Consider the following 22,684-nt stretch of genomic DNA (forward strand, 5'->3'; position numbering starts at 1 on the left):
TGGCAAGAAGCAGGCGCCCAAGCAACGCACCCACCATTTCTCTGGATCGTGGCTTCTGATGGTGATCACATGCGTCCTCTCTGCACGATCCTTTACAGGTGAGAAGATGGATTGAGTTGTTAAGTCCCCCTTGCCCAAGACCCCAGTGGGTGAGTGGTGGGGCATGGCTCACATCCCACGCTGGGATCCCTTCCCAGGGGCTTTTCCACTGCTGATATGTGCTCGCACACACGTGTGCGTACATGTGCACGGGAAGGAGTGGGGGTGCGGTCTTCAGATGCTGCCTTCGGTGTGAGCAACACAACATTGTGGGGAGAACAAAACCGCATCTCTAATTCACTGCGGCTCTGAATGCCCAGTTACTGAGCTGTGGAAATGTACTGTTTCAGGCAACTTCAAGGAAAAATAGTCATTACAGATTTGCCTTCCAATTCAATTTTTTTTCTACTCGATTATAATGAACATTTACCACTGTTAAAAAGGGATTTTCTTGCACAGCAATGTAGATGTACTTAAGCCACTGAATGTACACTTAATGGTGAAATGGTAAACTTTATGCTATACACATTTAACCACAGTAAAAAAAAAAAATGTCATTTTCTTTCTCAAACACTTGACATCAGGACAAGACAGTACTCCTGTGGGGAAAACATGTAAAACCTATGTTTGAAATCATGTAGATTACGTTAATCACTAAACTGAACAACAGTTGCTTTTGCCCTAGTTGCCTCTGCCCTACTGGGCAATCATTGCTTCATCCAATGGACATTTCTCAATCCTGGTCTTGCATCATTTGACACTCTGCTCGGGCCCCTTCCCTAGCCCCCTGGGCATCAGCCTATTTGGACTTTCCACGGACTACTCAGGCTATCCCCTCCCATCTCCCCCGACTGGTTCTTCTACCTCTGCCCATTTATTTCTCATGTTACACAATCTCTGGGTGATCTCAGTTATTCTGCAGCCCTTAACTGCTACCAGGATGTTGAGGACACACGGACCTTGCTCCTGAACGTCTGAAGAGCCACTCACCTGAGGAATCAACTCCCTTGGATGTCCCTAGGCACCACCAAGTCATCATATTTGAACTGAAGTTGTCATCTTCCCCCACCAAACCTGCCAGAGGAAGGGAGTGGCCAGGAGCTTCAAAATCTATAGGACCTGGATCAGACTGCCTGGGCTGCATCCCTTGCCCCACCAGTGGGAGGGTAATCTATCCACTTGTCCAAGCTGGTCACCCGTCCCCTGGTCATCATTTTCCCCATTCTTCAGTCAGCTAGGCTGTGGACTGCACCTCCTTACTTCTCCTTCCTTGTGCCCACGGCCTTCTTCAGAACCTTCTCCTTCCTCACCTGGATCCTGCAACAGCCTCCCAGCTTTGAGCCTGGTCTTCTTCCTTGGTCTGCTCTCCTCTGCCGCAGGCTGAGTGATCCCCCAAAGCACATAAAGGTTCGCCTTTCTTGCTTGAGACTCTTCATGAGCCTGGTGCTGTCCTAGGGTCATGGAGGAGAGGACCTTTGTGCACAGCCTCCTTCCCAACCACAGTACCTGGCATGTACTAGGCTCTCTGGCCCTGAGCAACCCCTGCAAATAGCAAACATCCACTCTCCCTGACCCTACCAAACTCACGGTTCAGGGGTCACTTTCTGACACTCTCACTTCATTCAGGGCCTGTCCCAGCATCCCTACCCACTAACCTCTGAGTGTCCCGGAGGGCCGGCAGGTATGTCTGCCTTTGTGCGCTCAGCACCTGACAGTGCCCCGGAAGGGCTCAGGTTGCTCCCTGGGCACCTAGTAAGTACTCACATATTTGCCAAGCGAATGAGTGAAGGAGAAAGTAGTCTTGTGTTTCCAAGAAGGTCACCAAAACCCAAAACATAAACTATCCGAAGCAGAGTTTTCCTGGCGTGACACAGTCACACAATCCAAGGGCCACGCATATCTGCCTGGCTTCATGCCCCTCCAGCACTGAAGTGCCGCTTAGAATTCAAAAGAAGATTCGGTAGAGACCAATGGGTTTCCATTTGGTTTGGTTGTTACTGTTATACTGTTACAGCAGTATTCAATGCTGTCATAGAGGATCCACTGGGGTTTTTTTGTTGTTGTTGCTTTCCATCCATGTTCCCCACAAATGGGTCCAGGAAGGGACTGCACAGCTCCATAGGATGTAGTGTGGAAGCCCGTGCCCTAACTTAAAAGCCAGGGGTGACAGAAGCTTACAGATAAAGCAATTTGTTACTGACTCAGAGTCGGTCACGGCAGAGCGCACACCATCGCTCAGATCTCCTGATTTCCAGATCTTTCTACTTCCCCTGTTAGTGTGGTGAACTGCTTTGTTTCAACTGAAGCACCACTAAAATTCCAGTCTGGGAAAAACCTAGTCCCGAAGGATGCACACACAGCTTTTATAACATCCTCCACTGCATGGAAAAGGCATCCAAATATTCCAATTTCAAAATGCCAGATATCAAAAGTTCTGTTTTTCCCTCTGATTTCAGGAGACAGGACTATCTTGCAAATTTAAAACATCCAAAGAAATAGGCGCTTTGAAGCCTACTTATATTTAGGCAATATATACATGCTGTCCTGCTTAGTGGGTCTCAATGGCAACTCGGAGGAAGAACCCTGGATTCTATCTTCACATGCAAGTGAGGCGAGAACTCCTTCCATGCTCTTCAGACATACAGACATTGTATTTTTTTTTTTTTTTCAGAGAAAAGTCTCAATATAAACTCAAGTTCGGGCTAACATGTAAGTAGGGATAGAGAGGTTTACTCATCTTTACTTGAAGTTTGAGAAAAATTAGTTGTCAGTGGCATTTTCTGGTTCTCTGCTGGATGACTCACCCCAGGAGGGTCAGGCCAACGAGAAGCATGGCCCTGAGTGGCCACCTCGCCATCCTGTCTCCTAGGGACTGGAGCTCGCTCACCAGGAGCTTCTACCGACTCAACACTCCATGGCTATCCCAGGAGCTATGGTTCCTTAGAAGTGGGGCAGAGGGAAGGCAGAGAGATGGAGAACAAATACTTCACTACCTTTTTTTTTTTTTTTTTGCTTATACATTAATTCCTCGGCTTTTCAGTCCACATGCAGGGTGAGTAAAGCTTCCAGTGAAGAAAAGACTGGTGCAGAAACCTCAGTCTGTTCCGATTTCCCAGCTACTCTAGTCTGAACCTGGAGAAAACTAAAATTCTTCTGAAGCTTTAAAAAAAAAAAGCGTTTGTCTTAGGCTTTTGGTAATCTCTGACTCACTTCCTTGGTGGGAAAAAAGCTGTATCAGTAGAGCCGGTCCCACCAGAAGAACGGGGTTCTGGCTCTGTTGTGTTGCTCTGGGGAGGGCCCAGGAATCTGAAGCCGGGGACAGGTGAGAGAGGACAGAGACAGGCGGCGGTGACCGAGCACGCATTCACGGGAAATTGTCGCTTCCCTCAAACGCAGCGCAAATATTTGCTCCCCAGCAGAAGTGAGCCACAAGCCAGTGGAAAGTCTCTTGTACTTGACAGTGGTAATCACCGTTCTCTTCATTCCACAGTTCAGCAACTCACCATGTTCTGGCTCGGTCCTTTTTTTTTTCTTTTTTTAATGTACAGCATGACTTTGATGCTTAACAACCCAGTTGACTGAAATATGTTCCGGGGACTAATAGTTCAGAAAGACATCAAATTATAGAAATCCGTGAGGTGAGGAAGAGTCACCCTACACCAGCACATTAGGAGTTACTCAATCACTTCAGCGAGAGGCTAAACCCATCAGTGCCATGCAAGACGAAGAGCATCACCCCGCCCAGAGCAAACTCAAGACTTTTCCGAGTCTAGTTACCAATTAGACATGGCTTCTCCTTTTGCGAAATACTCAGGAACTTAGTCACCTGTGACATTTCCGGTCACCGCCTGATTATGCGTAAAATTCGTCCAGTTATTTAGGCTAACTGGGTTGAAGGAGGGTTATCTTAATGAGAACATGAAGCTTGGAGAGAAGTTTTCAAGGAAATTGTTCACTGTTGGGTCCAAAAACAGAACAAAGAAGTGATGTTCAATCACCCAAAGTAACTAAGATATGGTCTCTGCTAGCAAAAAGTAGTGTTCATTATTTCAAATCGGGGTTTTGGTGGGGGTAGGTTGTCAATGATGGGAAGGGGGAAGACACAGATCAAATGAAGAGAGAAACTAGAAAAACTATTTACATTAAAAAAAAAATCTCTCCCATAGACTTATTACATCTAACATAAAATTAACTTAAAAAGCAATAATCTCTCATGGGTTTCTTTTGAAGAAAGACACATCTGAAACGATACTATGTTTCCATGTCTGTGATGTCATGAGTCCTCGCTGGAGAAAAAGTTCATACCACAACACATCATGTCAGCCTGTAAGGCACAGCGACTATTTCTTTAGTCTTTGATAAGACTTCATTTTCATAAACAAATAAGGAGATGTAATTCTTTTCTCTGTCTGTGGTCCCCTGTCTCTTGCCCAGCAGAGTCAACATTTTCTCCCCCACCTTTCTTCTTCTCCTCCCCACACCCCACCCCAGCCTGCGGTAAAGGGACACAACGAAGCCACTGATTTAGCCCGAGTGTGTTTAATTATTCTGTGTCTCCCAGTGGCTTCCCAGGCAGACACAAAGCCATCCACCTTCGCTGGTTCTCTCTCGTTCGGGCCAGCGTGCACTCCACTTCCATATGAAGACTCATAGGAAGATGCGAATAATCTCTATTTTATGTCCTAATTACACCACCACGTCTCCCTTCGATGACTTGGAAGTTTAAGGGAGAGCGTATTTATCTGGAACGCACCTTAGAAAAATTCCAAAGCAGGAAAAAAAAAAAAAAAACCCTCTGGCAGCCTTGCACATAAAGCTGAAAACTTTCACAAGTCAGCAGCATTTTGCAAAATGAAGAGTCCACCCTCACGGCAAGCTACACAAGAAACAAAATCTGCACAAATCATGACTTCCCCTGCTTCCATTGCCAAGCACCTGCAGGACTAAAAAAAGAATCATACCCAGTTCTCTTCTGAGAAAGTACAAGCCTTTCCAGCAGATGCATTAAGTGAGATTAAAAAACAACAACAACAACGAAAACCCGTATGGTTGAAGGGGGAGAAAATGTCAGGACCATTAAAGATGTATTTTCCAAATAATCATTGCCTCCAATTTAAAAACTTTTCTTTAGAGTCAATAAATACTTCAACCCTGTGACCGGGGTTATCAATACTTTCCTTTAAGCAAAACAAGTTCCCAAGCATGTACTACCTGTGTATAAAACACTAGCAAGCACACTAATTTGGAAATTCAGATGCAGTCTGCCCTATTGACCAGGAGCCTGCCTCTTAACCTCTTATCACCAGCCTCTGTCTTTGCCTAAAATTGCCAGAGATGGGCTACCCCGGCCCAGCACATGCCATACCCTACTCTAATCCCAGCTGCCCATTACAACTGCATTTCCATTTTTGATTCCCCTTGCCCATCTTAGCTCCTCTGCCATCACCAACCTCCCCCTAATTTATTGTCTCAATATTCCCTCAATGAACTCCAAGGACTCACTGATATCCTTTTGCTTTAGTCTAACTTTGCTCTATCAGATGCTATATTGACTCAAACAGGGGGGGCAGCTGGTTGATACTTGGAAATTCTCATTGCCATGATATTTGTCAGGATGTTTGACTTGTAATCCCAAGTTAAGAAAACATAATTATTTATTTATGCCCTGCTTCATTTCAGAAAAAAGTATAAGGCTCCTGGCACAAATATATGCAATAAAGTAGCACTTATATTATGGAAATAGGAAAATGGGACAAAGGAAAAATGAAGGGAGGAAAGTTTAGATGAATTTAGGAGAGAGGCCAGAATTTAAAGCTCAGCTTGTCAGGCTCATCATACACATGGCTGGATTAGATTCTTAGCTTTTGAGCTTCTTAGAAGCCAGTGGAAAGACGGGAACTCACTTATATCTATCGGTGGCTGAACATTATGGTTCACTGGTCAAACCTGGCCCACTTTCTGTTTCGGTTAAGTAAAGTTTTATTGGAACACAGCCACACCTATTCATTTAGGTATCATTTATGGTCGCGCTTCGCCATATGGTGGCAGTCAAGCAGCTGCTACAGAGACCTGCAAAACCTGAAGTGTTTACTACCCGGCCCTTTTCAGAAAAAAGTTTGCAGATGACCAGGTTATGTGATTCTGTACATGCAAGATCAAAGCAAAGCAGTATCCTAGGATAAGCACACCCTTTGACAGAGAACATTCTAGTATAAAGCGCTCACGATGCAATCTCGTGAAAACACATCCTTAGCTTCATTTTTCACAGTACATACAGCAATGGGTTTCAGGGCCAATGGCATGATGTCATAACACACGCCAGTGAAACAGTCCTATGTGAGGCTGCAACAAGGCAGGTCAGGAGAAACTCTCTCCCGCTCTGGCTTAATTCAGGGAGAGTTAGTTGTAAAGATGGCAAGTGCGAGCTATGTGCAGCCCTCCCCACCCTCCTTCCTTATCACAGGCAGACGAAGCCAAGGGCTCTGGTTACTCTCCCCCACGGAGCCCCGAAGTGTCCTCCAAAGTGTTCTCTGAGTTCTCTGGCAGCCTCGGCCAACCATTAGTGGTTGGCATGCAAGATAAAACTGGTACCCATCTTTGCTTCAAGGTGGTTTTCCATCAACACTCCGCCTCTGAGTCTGAGAAGCGCTGGGGCTGGTGACATGGAGGCAATGCTCCCTGCCCCATTCCTGAGCGGAGCTATTCTATCCTGTCGATGCACAGAGCTGTCTCCATTAATGGTATCCATGAGGATGCACTGGCCTGATGTCATCCTGGGGGAGCCAGGAACCTCGCAAGGATGGCTGCCTGAGAAAACCAACCATGCCGGCACATGCGTGGCGCAGGCAAGGGTCTGAGAGCACGGTTAGGGGTCTCTTCCAGAAAAGAGCGTGGAGCCTCCTCCTGTGCACACGTGGACCGCACGCATGGACCACAGGGGGCGGTGAGGCCAAACAAGGGCACCGGCATTTTGTCTGGGAACGTTCAAGCCCCATGCCTGTGTTGTTTGTTCCAAGAAACAAAACCTCCAAATAGCCATCACCCAGACCCACTGACCTTGAACACATTCCTAAAGAACCCCTTTCTGCCGGAAACAAGGATTCCAAAATAAATGCAAATAAACTGGAAACGGTGATTTCCAAGAAAGTACAATTCAGTTCAGTGTTGGAAGAGGAAGACAGAACCGCCAACTATAGATTTGGAAGAACACATCTGTCACCTTTCTCTATGCTCATTCTTCCTTTGTGACTAATAAAACTATGTTACAAATTGATTCTATTTCTATTCTCTACAATTGGGAACAAAAATTCAGGTTACCCGAAAAGTGTTACTGAGTCTTTAGTATGCAAATCTAAGAGAATCAGAACTATTGGGCATTGTCTACATGTGATTCCTACCCATGTTGTCAGAAGGCAAGAAGCAGGCAAGATATATTATAAATCATTTTACGTTATTCCTAACATCTTTCAACAAGGTAATTAAAAAGTATAAAACCAGAAAATAAGTAAAACATCAAGGCCTACAACCTTCGTCCTCCCTATGAGTTTGTGGCTGTTTTAGTAAACACCAACTACAAAGAAGTGAGATATAAGCATGCCTGACAAGGGAATTAATATAGTCAACAAACACATTAGATCAATGGAGGAAATTTTTTTTCACCCTAAAAAGAGCAAATGCTAACAAATGCTGAGATTTGCCCTTCCAGTATTGAGGGTTCATGTCCAGACCACATCAGGCCACATGTGGACACAGGAGAGTGTGGGAATTTTGGACTCTGCATAACCGTAGGAAAAAAAAAATGAGAAAAACTCTTAAAGCGCCGATGAGATCGCTGAGCCCAGACCAGACAGTAGTGGTACTTGGTATGTTCTTCTGGAACCAAGTACAGGAATGTCCAATTATGCACTGGATTTGGAAGTGTGCAGAATGTCAACCCAGAAAATTCTGGAGGAAAGCAAAAGCCCGTCCATATCAGCTGTGGGCAGACCTCCATTTCTCCAATTATGTAAACCCTCCATGTCCTTCGATGAGCCCTGAGCCTGAGCTGGAAATCAGGACAGAGTATTGGATGACACTGCCCGAGACAACTTTTTCAGGAACAGTTGAGGCCACTGAAATTTGTGCTTCCAAAAGACTGCCATCCCAAACCGCCAGCAAGCACAGCACCCTTCCCATAACCTCACAGGCAGCAGCAAAACTGCCAACTAATTTCTTCAAGACAGTCATGAAGGCTCCTACTTACGTAATGCATACAAGGTAAGTATTATTCCAGCCAGGCAGAATCCTTCAAAGAACCTGAGGGTGCTGAACATGGTCACATTCACTGACAGTGCCACGGTTAGTCCAAAGATCAGAATGAAGATGATGGAAAACAACAGCACAGGCCGCCGGCCAACCCTGCATGTGAAGAGGGGAAAAAATTAGGAAGTATCATTAAACAGGGTTGCAACGCTAGATGCTGACCCCCAGTATCCAGCTGGCGCTCCACAGATGTGGGATGAGTACTAGATTAAAAGGCTCTGTGGTGTCTAGACCCAATTTGCACGCGTGGACCCCACGCACGAACCACAGGGTAGAAAAGCCCTCTGGGGAAATTCAGCCCAAACCCTTGCTTTGTACCTAAGGGGGCAGAGGTCAAAACAGCTACTGAGTAGAATTGAGACAGGGACCCAGTTCCTGCTGGCAAGTCTGTTTCTGAGTGTAGAGGGGAATGATTCAAGGCAAGAGTAACAAAATCAATAATAACTCCCCAAACACAAATCTTGACACACCCAGCATAACATGTCTTGAGAAATTGCTGACCTTTGGAATGGGCTCCAAAGTCAACACAAACACTGAGCCAAGTCACTTCATTTCCTTTCTCTGGGCTGTTAACTAGTCCTACCTGACCTCCCATGCAACCTGTCAAGAGTCCAGGACCTGACAGGGGCTGATCTGTTTCAGCTACATGGATGAGAAATACTTTTTAAGGGATCACAGACTAAACTAAGAGAGTTTGAACTTTAACTAAGGAGCGTGGACCTGGAAGTGAAGCCCACCAGGCAGCAAGGGGCTTGGAAAGAACCTGGCCTACTGTGTTTCCACAAAGGGTAGCGTGCAAACACTAGGTTGGCGGGTTACAGAGCGGGCGGGTGCGAGATCGGTGACCACTAGGGGGCGATGTGCTTCTAGGCGTGGCTGGCAGGGCAGAGGGGGTGGTCCCAGGGAACAGGAAGTTGCTAGTTCTCTATCCTTCCGGAAGTATCTTTCCATCTTTCCCTTCATCGACTCATTAGGAGAAAAAACAAAAACAAAACCCCAAACTCTCCACCACACTAATTAATATAATAAATCCAGCTTGAACTGGAAGGATAGCTCACAGAGAAATTGGAGTAGTGGACTATCTGCCAAAGGGAAAAAAAAAATTTACACCTCGTACCCCAAACACCTAAAGAGTAGCTGAATTGGCTTAAACTTGCCTAGACATCCTTGTGACGTTCTTGTGACAAATGAAAACAGAAAGGAGATTTGTGGTCTAGGGCTCGGGACAAGAATGGGAAATGAGTGCAAGTGAACACAAGATTTCCGTTCAAGGTGATGGAAGTGTTTTAAACTTAAGAGTATGGTGTTGGTTCTATAACTCTGTCTACATACCAAAACTCATTGAATTACTCGGTTAAAATGGGTGAGCTTTATGGTATGTCAATTATCTCTCAATAAAGCCGTTAAGAAAAAAGCAATACTCAGTAACGCATGTCCTTGTCCTGTGAAAGAAATGGATGTAATTTCGAGAAAATATGAGGAAGGGAACTACAGAGCACAGTTTCATTCATTATTTCTTAGGCTTCTAACCATTCCCATTAGTCACATGGGTTTAGTGAGATGAACTCAATGCCAGTGTGAGTCAACTCTTGTCAAAGCTTTCAGGCATTATGTCCTTTGACTGGTGCTGGGGTCATGAAGCCCTTGTCATGTACTCTATAGGTAGTTTTATCCAAACCCAATCCACTTAAATAAATTTATAATATGGCTTAGCTGGTCTCCTGAAAACAAAGATGAGATCTGACCTCTCCATTGTTATTTCCCCCTTCCTTGTCTGTAAAATGGGGATAACTGTCTGACTTCACAGCATTACTGAGATCATTAAGAAAGGAGATGGATGTAGGCACAATGCCTGCCACAGAGCAAGTAAAGGTTTAGCTCATATGATTCCTTCCTACATGTCTACAGCCTGGATACCCACCAAACACGATTTGCCCTGTTCTGATACTTTAGAAAAGATCCTTCTTTTTTTTTTTTTAAGTTGTAGAAATCTAAATCTAAATGTCTCCCTCCCAAATGGTTGCTAACATCAATAAGTAAAAATTATTTTTAGGAACTGTGGGGCAAACATGGTCTTTAGAAGCAGACACCCCAGTCTTGAATATAGGCTTGCCACTTATACACTGCAAGGTCTTGGGAAAGACTAAAGTTCAAAGGAGCCTTGAGTTTTCTTTGGAATGGCCAGTTAATGCCGACCGAATGGGGTTGCTGTCAGGTATGGGTGATTTAGTAAGATTTAGTAACAAATGTTATGATCATTGGAGTTTTAGTGTGAACTGGTTTCCTCCAGAGCAGAATCCCCTCAGAGATGACATATAAAACCACACTCCAAAATCCGTTAATGCAGAGGTGGCATCTTAAGTGGGCAGAGATAGTGGCTCTCAAGGCTGTCCACGACCTCCTCCTCAGAACCTGTGGTTATGTTACCTTTCATGGAAGAAAGGGGCTCTGCAGATGCAATTACGGTCAAAGACCTTGAGACCAGGTGCTGATTCAGGTGGAATCATCAGGTGGATCTAAGCACATGGAGAGCCTCTTCAGGCTGCAGGGAGGGGAGATGGTGGCATGAGCAGATCTGACTGTCACTGCTGGCTTTGAGGCTAGAAAAGGGGCCATGAGCCAAGGAATGTGGGAAGTCGCTGGAAGCTGGAAAAAGTGAGGAAAAGGATTCCTTCCTGGAGCCCCCAGAAATACAACCCTGCCTGCACCTTGATTTTAGCCTCCTGAGAACTACAGAACTCTAAGTTAATGAATTAATTTAAGCCACCAGGTGTGTGGTGATTCGTCACAGTAGCCATAGGGAAATAACACAGGGTCTCAACAGGAAACAGATGCCCCACTCAAAAAGAGTGATTTGGGAAGATTTTAGTATTTGCAAAAGGCTGGGCAAGCTGTGAGAGAAACCTTGGGGTCGGCAACAGCAGGGGGAAGGATGGTCCTGGAACCCAGAGAGAGAGGTGCAGGGTGGAGGGGCCCGGAACGGAAGGCAGCCAGCCCCTGGCAGCCCTGCAGAGACCCAGCTGGGAGAGAAACGTCCCCCCTTACTCTCATCTCTCTCTCTCAGACCTCCAACTGGTGTTCCCTCCCCATGGCCAGCCTCAGCCTGGAGCTAGAGGGCAAGGGGTCCTCTGGTGCAGCCTCGAAAGGCCAGGGCCCAGGGCTAGCTGGAGAGGGTGCAGAGGGCTCCTGAAGGGAGAAGGGCACAACATCCAGCAACAGAACCAATAATAGAGGGAAGGGAGCTCATCCCGCAAGAGCACGGACGGGGCTGCTCCCTCGTAAACGTCTAAGCTAACACGTTATAGGATAGTACATACTGTAGATCCCCAAACAAGATTGGGTGGAACATGGTAACCTTTTAAAGAAAAAAGTGTCCTGGGGCCCCTGGCTGGCTCAGCCGGTAGAGCATGTGACTGTCGATCTCAGGGTTGTGAGTCTGAGCCCCACACTGGGTGTAGAGATTCATTTTTAAAAATTAAATAAAATAAAAAAGGGTCTTACTGAAGTTTCAACATGTGCTGACTTCAGTCTTAGAAAGTTTAACTTATGACCTGATCAACTTCCCCATGAGGCCATGAAATGGGTGCTGACAGCTGTGAAGTCTGGAGTTCCCTCTAAATGTGCTTATTTCCCTTTGGGCACGGCTCGAGCAGGGAATAAACGGCCAAAAATAAATGAATAAATAAAGGGTGGAAAACACCAAACTTTCAAACTGGAACTGAAGTCCACTCAAGATGTTCAAAAACCACAGGGACAGAGCAGCCGGCCCTGCCTCTCTGGGCACCCCCTGCCCGCTCACCACGGACCAAGCCAAAGTGACTGTAGAGGTGTGGCTTGGCAATATCATCAGGCTCGGGTAACTTACGAGGAAGACCGCCAAACGCCTCTGCCTTTTGTCCCCAGGCCTGGTGTGTGAGCCAGGGTGCCAAACAGCAGACACGTGCAAGAAGTAAGAAATCACGGGCAACCCCCTGGGGTCCCTCCCCTCCTTGGGAGCTTTGTACTATCACTTAGCTGTCGCTCAATAAACCTTGCTTTGCTGCCCACCAAAAAAAAAAAAAAAAAAAATTAAATTAAAAAAAAAGTAAGAAATCACCAAAAAAAAAAACAAACCAACTTCTAAACAATTTAAGCCATTATAGACTGATCTATTCACAGAAGTCCATATTAAGTTTCCAGATGATACCACTAAATAAGGACACCCAAACCTCGGTCAAGTCTGCATTTTCTAGAAAGAAGTGACATGGATTATATTAGTATGTCTTCCCAACCTATTTCAGTGCAGAATACTGGGAAACAAAAGTCCTCATGGTTAAAATATTGGGATTAGAGTGTTTCAGATTAGTAGAGTTTGCTCTGAAAACCTATAAACTCAAGGATTGGGTTAAAAAATACCCTACACTCCCCCCACTTCCCCACTTCCCCCCCGATCCCCTGCCAAAAAAACAAAACAAAACAAAACAAAAAACAAAAAAAACACCTCCAGGGGGCCCTGGAATAGGTTTTCAGAGGTCACCGGCAGCTCCTGTTACTGCTCCCAAGTAATGTGTCCCTAAGAAGCATTTACAAATGATGATTAAGCAAATTCTGAACACACAGGAAATCACTTACTTGTGAATGCAAAGCAACTCCCAAATAGATGTTTGCTTTCAGAAAGAAATGTCCAGAACTTGAGAGTGGTTTCAGAACCCTTCTTGGCCCCATGGCCCCCTCCAGGCTCTTGCTGCAGTGCCTCAACCCGCTTTGTTAACTAACCAGGGAACAGGGGGCAACGCAGAGCAAAGCCACAGATGTGTGCTCCGTGCGGCCCTCGTGAACACACGGGGCTGTCACACACTCGTGAAGAGGCAGGCTCTGGAGCCACGGGGCTTCGGTTCAAATCTGGGCTCTCCAACTTAAAAGCTGAGTGACCCTGGGGATTTTACTTAGACTTCTGTGCTTCTGTTTTTCCACTGTAAACAGATAATAAATAGTACCTACCGAACAGGGGTGCTGTGAGGATGGGATATTTTAATGTGTGGAAATGATTCGCACGGTGCCTGGCAACAGTAATCAATCAGTAAGTGGTAGCTGCCAATATCACTGCCGCCGTCATCATCATTACTGTTACCTACGATTCTCTTCACTACCCCCTCCGTCTCCCTAACCTTATCACTTTATCATGAAACCACACACTTTGCTCCAGGCACTAAGAACTCCTTACCCATCCGAGTAAAGCATATTCATTCTCACCTCTGGCCACCACCCTCTCTCTGCTTGTGGTGCCCATCCGTTATCCAAATGCTGTTCACTTTCCAAGGTCCAGCTCCCCACGGGCCCTGCAGAGGCGTCTCCTGGCCAAGCCACCTATAGGACTCTGCCTCTCTGAAATCTGTGTGTGTTCTGAGATGCCCACTGGCACAGCCCTACCCATTCAGTGCATGTGGGTAATCTCTAGCTCCTCCGCTCCCCATCTTTTGACGCATCTTGTGTATCTAACTCCTCAGAGCCCAGCCCACAGAGCCTTGAACCTCTGCCCTCAAGCTCTTCCCAACTAAACAATAAACATCAGGAGCAGAGGGGGCTGTGGGTCGCATGCAGGTGTTGCTAGAGTCTAGCAGCTGGAAAATTGCAAGGAATTTAAATTCTCTGTTCCAAAGGGCCAGTTAGATGCACCGGCCAATGCTCTTAGTTCTGAATTCTCCAGGGGACGGCTTTGGCCCTCTGTGCCAACACCCATACCAGGGCAGAGAAAGGACTCGCTAACAGTGATCTAACACAGACCACTCTTCTTTAGCCAGCAAAGGCTTGCTGTGGCTTCCAAAGGTTCGTGCAGTGGGCACGTTGGTACTCACCAGTCAGCAATGCATCCAGTTATTAGGTAGCCAAAGATTAATCCAACCAGTAAGGAGAACTTAGCGATATGGACCTTCCAGGCATTATCACACACAAGATCCCACTAGAGAGGGGCAAATAGAAAATAAGTCAGAGAGAAGCACATACAGAGGCCAGTTGTAGTTAATCATAAGGGTAACACAATCACTACAGTAAGGATCAGGACCCCATTCATAGCAACAAGTCACACATACCATGAAGACCTCCCTTCAGTGGGTCTGAAAAGACAACAACGAGAAATAGAATTTGCCCATAAAAGGCAGTGTAACATTATAGCCAGGACAGATTATAAACCTCTGCAAGGAGCACCCCAGGAAACGTGGGGGCGTGTGTTCTTCTGCCCTAGCTACCACAGGGACTGTAACAGAGGAGGCCGAGCGGTCCTCATGGCCAGCACCTGTTCTCACCCACAGAGCTGTCACTCGCCCAGAGGAGGGAAGACCCTGCCAACTTGCTGCACAGGGGATCGGGACACGAGGCAATTAAAAGCAACTTCTGTGTTTCCATGCCCAAGCCCTCCCCCCACACTTTGTAAGTAGTCTTAAAAACAGAGTTAACAATTAATGTTGAAGTATCAACTAACAAAGCATTCTTTTTTCTTTTTCTCTTGTAAATGTCCCTTAGGTTTTCCCTGACTCTCTTCTAAAGCTACCCCCTCCACCTGGAGGGAAAGCCAATTGATTTGTGAATACAACATTTAGACTCTTTTAACAATTGTTTTATTATTTAATAAAAGAATAAAACAAGTCTCTTAAGTTTGTGTCGTCCTTTTGCAGAAGCAGGAGAAGAGCCACGTTTGTTCCCTGGGAGCGATGTGCGTCCAAGTTGAAGACCCATGAGGACATGGCGCTCAAATCCAAAAACGGCTCACATCCGGGCTTTGGGAGCAAACCAGCAGGGTCTCGGCAGGTGACACCATGAAGACTGCAGCCCCCCACCCCACATCACCCCATCGTATGCCCTCCTTCCGGTACAAAGAAGTTGCTAAAGAACTTCAGGTCAGTGGAGAGGGAGAGATGCACCACGAGGTAGGGGAGGTGGAAATGTCAGAAGTTCTGGAAGCAGAAGCAGGATTTGTTGGGGTGAAACCTGATCTTAGCTTTGTCTTACTCAATACACCCCCCTGCCCCCTTGTCTGTCCATCTTGAGACCCAAGTATAATGCAGGGGATCCTTACAGGGCATTGTAAGCTCTGGTCCTGCCCTCCATTTCCAAACTTCTGGTAAGCCTGATGGCACCTGCACCCTCCCCTCCCCACCCGGGAGCCCTCAGCTGTGGGTCTTGACTTCAGCAGGCTTTGGGAAAAGCCACACTTCTGCCCCCGCCACGGTACAGGGAAGCGCCCGGCCTGAACAAAGCCGGAAGGCAGCCTCCTGTCACACTGTTCCCTGGACTCCTTGGGACACACATTTGCTCACTGATGCCCCCAAGGCATGTCTGACTTTCCAGATTCCAGAGACCTGGGGAGAGTAACTTAACTCCCTCTACCCATCTGCTTCCAGAGTGATGTCCAAAGCCAGGCTCAGGAAGAAAGGGAGGCACAGACCGCACGGGGCCTTGTCAACAGTGGATGGTTTGGGCGTGTTTCTCGTCAAGATTTACTCATGTGTTTGGGGAGCGGGGCACTGCTGGTTGCACAGAATCATAAGAATTCAGATACAGGAGTTCTTCAGAGGGTGAACCTTTTCCTGTGTCTACTCCAGTGGTCCTCAAAATGTGCTCCAGCAGCCCCGCCATCACCTGGGAACATGCTGGAATTACAAATTCTTGGGCCCCACCCCAGACCTGCTGAGTGAGTGAGAACTCCCGGAGTGAAGCACATGAATGCAGTTTGCAAGCCTTCCAGGCGATTCTGACGCCCCCTTAAGTCTGAGAACCAGTGGCCAGCTCTGTCCTGCCATTTCCCTGTCATTCTGAAGACGATGAATGAGTGTTGCAGTCCTGGGCTGGGGTTCAACCCACTCACCATGAGCAGGATGCAGCCAAACGCTGCAGGAAACATGCCCAACAGTCCTGTTATTTTGTACTGCGAATGCAGGATTGTCAGACCAGATTGTCAGTGGGCAAACCAACATTCACCTATATATTGTTTCTAGGAGTAAATATATTTTTAATAAAAAAACAAACAAACAAAAAACCTTTCAAGGTGCAACCCAGCTTCAGAAATGCAGGTCTTGCTCTCTCATGGGAGTTATAGCATCATAACTAACTGCGTGTGTCTACGCTGGTTTCCCTGCTAGGTGTATTATATTCTGAAGCTGTTTCTGGATCGCTTTCTCTCCTCTCTGCCCAGCACAGGACCCTGCCCACAAAGTCATCAGTTCCAAGAATAAGAGCTCCATCTCTGAGCACGCCTGGCTAATCTGAAGAAGAGGTGCTTACAACACCAACACCTGGAATCATTAATATCCCAATCACATCATGCGGTCCTGCGCCCAGCCTGGCACATTCTTGGCAGGAGAGGGACCTGATCCCCCGGTTGCTGCTGAGGAGGATGTAACCAGCTGCTGGCTCGGGGTCAGAGAATCACTTGCTCGGGTCTCCACCCAGACTTCCACTGATGAGTTTATTTGAGGTTAAGTGATGCAAAAGAGCACATTTATGCTTAGATTAGATGGCCAGGAGACAAAAGAGATTTTAATAAAAGCATTCAGGGAGATGGGGGGAAACTCTGAGCTCTGTTGTGAGCTCAGCCATGTGAGCAATAACCATACCCGACCTTGGGCAGCCACAACTCAGTTTACTTGCTACCTAAGAAGACATCCCGGGGTCACCTTGACACACTTCTATCAATTAACAATGCTGGAGAGGAAAAAGATAAAAAACAGATGAGAGAGCCAGAACTGCTCCCACAGCCAGTGAGGAAAGGAAATGTGGCCCAAAGTGTCCGCAAGCACTGTTATTTTCAGCCTGGGGGAGGGGCCCGGGGGCCCAGGACAGGGCAGCCAGCTGGTGCCTCCACAGCGCCTCACTGCGGCACAAGAATAGACAACATCTCTGAGTCAACAAGCAAACCAACTCTAGGCTTCCCAAGATAAGGTTCCTCACGCCTGGGGAATCTGCCTGTAACACCCCCCTCGGGGCACATTCCAGAAGCTGGGGAGGGTGAGGCTGGGGGAATCCACCACGGCGGCATCCCTCTGTTGGACTTCGACTTCTCCTATTGACAAACATGAACTGGGAAGACAAAGTATGTTCAGACACAGTAATAGCTCCAAAAGAATTTCAGAAGTATGAGGAAGCTTTGAGATCACCCTTGCCCTTGAAATTTGTTCGCACCACTCTTGATAAGATAGAACCATTGGTCATTTTGCTAAGCAAGGACCAAGAGACTTTTAAAAATCTAAAACGTGCAATGGGCTTTGTCTCTGGCCTTACGCTTGCCTCTCCATCCTTTGCACACCATCAAATCAACCACCAAATCCAGAGGATCCGCCCTTTCCAACACATCCTGCCTCCACCCCTGCACCCCAGCTTCACTCCGGGGAACCTGACTTACGTGGATGTGGTAGGGAGGCCCTCATCGTCCCAGCGCGTGTTCCCGCAGTGGGAGCTGGAAGGCTAAAACCAAACTACTTCCGGACTCCCTTCCAGCTAAGGTTTCGGATGTGATTTAGGTTCTGCCAATCAGCTGCGCGCCCCAAAATAACTTCCAGTGCACAACCTAGATCTAAGTTTTGGGATGGCTTGAATTAGGAAGTGTGTGCAGCGAGGGTATGTGGGACACCCACTTTGCTGTTCAGATCTGCCAGTGCTTAGTCCGGAGGTGGCTCAGCTGTGATCCTGAGCCAGCGGTTGGACAGTGACCTCCTGACTCCCTGGCCTCCTCACTGTGACACCATCCCCCAGGGCACGCTCGTTCTAGGGAGTCGTTCTGGGACACCTTCTGGAGGCCCGGCCTACAGCTGCTCCTGCAATTCAGTGAATACTGTTTCCCCGTATTCACTCCTGATCTTCTTAAATACCTAGAGTAGTTTCTGTTATCTGCAAGTTGAGCCCTAGTTCCTGACTCAACTTCCTTGGGATGGAGTCTGCAGGGTGAGAACAGGATATAGACCATGCCGCCATCCTCTCTTCCCGAACTAATACCAGTGTCTCCATGTACTAACGCTGGCCTCCCTCAAATCCATTCCCTACAGAACAATGAAAACAATCCTCTAATTAAGCATGTTAACACTTCATCAGCAGGTTTAACACAAACATAAAAGCGTTAAAGTCATGGCCCCATTTCATAATCTTAGTAAGCATGCTCTCTTTGCCATTGTTCCAAGACCAGCGACATTCTTTGGTGATGCCACAGGGCACTTGCCAGCCATCACTAAACAGTGAGAGAGACGACCCTAAAACCTGGTCTCAATTTTAGCTGCACATGTTCTGTTTCAAAAAAAAGGCCGAGGTTATGGAAAATCTGGCAGACTATTTCTCTACCTGTATGTTTTAAGGACAAGCTAAAAGAAAAGAAATAAAATCACATTATTGTCAAAGGAATGATCTAACTCCTTGACGTACCAGAGTAGAAAAATACTCATCAAGGAAACTAATGAAATTTCTAAAGAAGATGCAAAATAAATGGGACATAAGGAAAACAATCTTATTTTCAGTAATAATAAATCCTGTGATAAAGTAAATGTAAAAGAAAATATTGGAAGAAAACAGATCACTTGTCCAATTTTGAAGTGGGAGATGAAATCCCTAAAGATAAAAACTAAACTTACATTTCCTTACCTAAAGAAAAAACTGATAGATTTCATAATCTAGTAAGAGTTTAACTCTTACTACTTAATAACTATTCATTTAAATTATTAAGTTAAGTAAATTATTGCTTAAATGATTTATTTAACTTATTATTTGAAACTTCCATGCATTAGGGGCGCCTGGGTGGCTCAGTCAGTTAAGTGTCTGACTCTTGATTTCAGCTCAGGTCATGATTTCAGGGCCTTGAGATCGAGCCCCAAGTCAGGTTCCACACTGGGCATGGAGCCTGCCTAAGATTCTCTCTCTCTCCCCCCCTCTGCCCCTCACCCCAGCTCACACACTCTCTCTCTCTCTTAAAAAACAAGACAAAAAAACCCAAAAAAACTTCCACGCACTAAAAATACCATAAATAAATTATAAAGATCTACATTTGTTAAATATATTGTAGGGAATCAGAGTATGCCACTCCAAAATATGCCACTTTGGCATAAGGCTTCTTTTGAGCCGAAGGCAAATGAGAACCAACATCAACAGAAAGAAGCCTTCTCAAGAGCTTCTCTTATCTGACTGAAAAGCAGAAACTTCTGAGAAATGAGAACTGCCATAAATCCCCTCTCCTGGAGAAGGTTTATGGCCGTGAAGAAGGCTGAAAGTCTACACAGAGATGGGTCTGCAAACAAAACTTACTAAAATAACCCTTACTTCCGTTAGTTTCCCCACATCTTCATCTTCCCACATTTGTCCACCCCAACCCGCCCCCACACACCACCGAAAGAGCCCCTTGGGAAATACTCAATCCTACTAATGAATATCAAAGCACAGTATTTTGTTTTTTTTTAAATTCCCCGAAGATGTAGGAGAAACACAGAGGTACAGACCTGTACTAGGAGTGTAAACTAGACACTGTGTTTTTGGAAGGCAATTTTTTTTTTAAAGATTTTATTTATTTGAGAGAGAGAGAATGAGAGATAGTACAAGAGAGAAGAGGGTCAGAGGGAGAAGCAGAGTCCCTGCTGAGCAGGGAGCCCAATGCGGGACTCGATCCCGGGACTCCAGGATCATGACCTGAGCCGAAGGCAGTCGCCGAATCAACTGAGCCACCCAGGTGCCCTGGAAGGCAATTTAACAATACACATCACATTACTTCAAACACTGTACACTCTCCATCCCAGCAATTCCCCTTCTTGGAACATTCTCCCAAGGAAATTATCAGAGATGCCCACAGAGGTCCCAGTACAATGATGTTCACTGGTTGTTAATTTGTAAGAATAAAAAGTGGGAACTTGACTAAATGTGCAGTGATACTATGCAGCCATTAAAAGTTTTGCTTTTGATATACCCAATGAAATATTACTCAATTATGAAAAAAAAAGAGATCTTGCCATTTGTGCCAACTTAGAGGGAACTGGACGATCTCATACCAAGTGAAATAAGTCAGACAAAGAAAAATACCATATAATTTCACTTATATGTGGAATCTAAATATAAAACAGATGAATGAACACACACACACAGAAACAGACTCATAAATACAGAGAACAAACTGGTGGTTGCCAGAGGGGACAGGGGTGGGGGATGGGTGAAATAAGTGAAGGGGATTAAGAGGTACAAACTTCCAGGTAGAAAATAAATAAGTCACATGAATGAAAAGTATGGCATAACGAAAACAACCAAAAATATTGTGATAATGGTGTATGACGACAGATGGTAACTGCACTTACGGTGATGAGCACTGAGTAATGTATAGACTTGCTGTATCACAGTGTTGTACTCCTAAAACTGATATAACACTGTACATCAACTACACTCCAATTTAAGCAAAAGTTGCCTTTGGAAATTAATGATTAAGAAAAAATGCTCATGATGAGAAAACCTCAGAATTAAAAAAAAAAAACAACAGTGAATAGAAATTTATGTTTATAGGAGAAATTATTAGAAGGTATTCCAAACTATTCAAAGTGATTATTTCTGGAAGGTTGAATTAAACCTGAGTTTTATTTTTATTTATTTATTTTTAAAGAGAGGTGTTTTTTTTTTAATAAATTAATTTATTTGACAGAGAGAGAGAGGAGGCAGATGGAGAAGGAGAGAGAGCATCTCAAGCAGACTCCCTGCTGGGCATGGAGCCCGACTTGGGGCTCGATCTCAGGACCCTGAGATCATGACCTGAGCCGAAAGCAAGCGTTGGCCGCTTATCCATCTGAGCTACCCAGGAACCCCAAGACTGAGTTTTATTTTTGATTTTTGATTTTTCTTGACTTTTTCAAGCTTTCTACAATTAATCTATGAACCTTATAATGAGAGAAAAAATATAGGTAAATATACACGCCCACGGTGGCAGGTGGAATGGGTGGTGGTGAGGGTAAGACAAAATCATTTTTTTAAAAAGATTTTATTCATTTATTTGAGAGAGAGAATGAGAGACAGCACAAGAGGGAAGAGGGTCAGAGGGAGAAGCAGACTCCCCGCTGAGCAGGGAGCCCGATGCGGGACTCGATCCTGGGACTCCAGGATCATGACCTGAGCTGAAGGCAGTCGCCCAACCAACTGAGCCACCCAGGTGCCCAAGACAAAATCATTAAAAATTAAAAATAACACCCAAAAAACCTTGCCACCTTTTCATGGATATGCATTTTAACACAATCTAAAAACTTAAGCCTGGAGGAAGCTTGTTTGGAACCTCACTTGAAAGAAAACAGATCTTCAGAGCCTGAAGTTTACTTATGTTAATGTTCATTGACTAAAGCAAAAAAAAAAACCAAACAACAACAACAACAAAAAACCATGTATCTTAGGAATTGCGGGGGCGGGGAGAAAATTTTCCCCAAGTCTCATCTCTTGTAATGGAGATCCCCCTTTGTGTTAGAAACCACATGTTTTCACTGATCCTTCTGCAAGACCTCTGTTCTAAACCTGAGGACAGTCAACTGAGATAAAAAGAAACATTTCTGCTCAGCACTACAAAGGGGATAATGCCACTTAAAATTTCAGAAGCTTAAACAAACTTCCTGAGTGGTAGGAATTTAGAGAAATATAGGGTCAGCATTCTTCTGCCACCTTCTCCCCCAACCCCCATCCCTACCACCAAAGTGGCATTTCAGCAGCCTCTCATGAACCCGTTTTCTATACCATGGATTGGCCATCTCCACATTTCTTAACTGGAAACAACAGAAATGTACAAGAACACACACGCCTCCACACCTGCATGATTAGTCCCAGATGGACAAGAGAAAAGCGCTACATGGGCTAGACTGAAGAAGCACATTAGCTACATTTAGGCAGGCTATGATCCTACCTGTGTGTTTAAGTATTTTTTTTTTTTATCTAGCAGTACGTGGATTTTTTTTCCCTAAAAAACTCCATCAAAATTCAAGATATACTGCATGTTTTGAAAACCCCAAACTGCTCTCTGCTTTTTGCCTCTAAGCTCATCCTCCAATTTTAGGAGATTCACTGTTAACAGTAGCCAACACAACTGCCAATTAAGGTTGGCATCCTTGCAAGCTTGCTTAAATGACATAATGAACACCCTTGCCAGGTACTCTGGGAGATTTTTTTTTTTTTTTACTTTTGTTTCTCCGTTTTTCATTAATTGCCACTCAAATTGCTCTTCAACATTCTTTTTTTCTGAACTTAGCGCCAAGAAACCAAACGTGGTCTGTTGAAAGAAACAGTGGCACCAAAAATCTCTCGCAAGGACACACTTTGCCTAGAAATTCCGCACTCCCTGTCATTTGCAGGAAACCCAATCCCAAACCACAGCACTGAAGTTGGT

General features: G+C 45.5%; 1 protein-coding gene across 7 annotated transcripts in view; it reads right to left on the bottom strand.

The window, feature by feature from the left end:
• SLC22A23 (solute carrier family 22 member 23) overlaps nucleotides 1-22,684 on the bottom strand; it is a 173,167-nt gene that overhangs the window by 120,619 nt on the left and 29,864 nt on the right. For 3 of the 7 annotated variants that reach the window (XM_027601949.2, XM_027601950.1, XM_035728518.1), the window contains exons 2-3: nucleotides 14,175-14,278; nucleotides 8,282-8,436 (exon numbers count right to left, since the gene is read on the bottom strand). The exons of 1 other annotated variant lie outside the window; for it this stretch is intronic. In XM_027601949.2, the coding sequence (XP_027457750.1) occupies nucleotides 8,282-8,436; nucleotides 14,175-14,278 (259 nt within the window). Of the gene's footprint in view, nucleotides 1-1,349; nucleotides 1,491-3,869; nucleotides 3,995-8,281; nucleotides 8,437-14,174; nucleotides 14,279-22,684 lie in introns of those variants that run through there. 3 more of the 7 variants (XM_035728517.1, XM_027601948.2, XM_035728521.1) reach the window with 2 other exon arrangements.

The sequence above is a fragment of the Zalophus californianus genome, chromosome 7 (assembly GCF_009762305.2).
Source record: "Zalophus californianus isolate mZalCal1 chromosome 7, mZalCal1.pri.v2, whole genome shotgun sequence".
Taxonomy (NCBI): Eukaryota; Metazoa; Chordata; class Mammalia; order Carnivora; family Otariidae; genus Zalophus; species Zalophus californianus.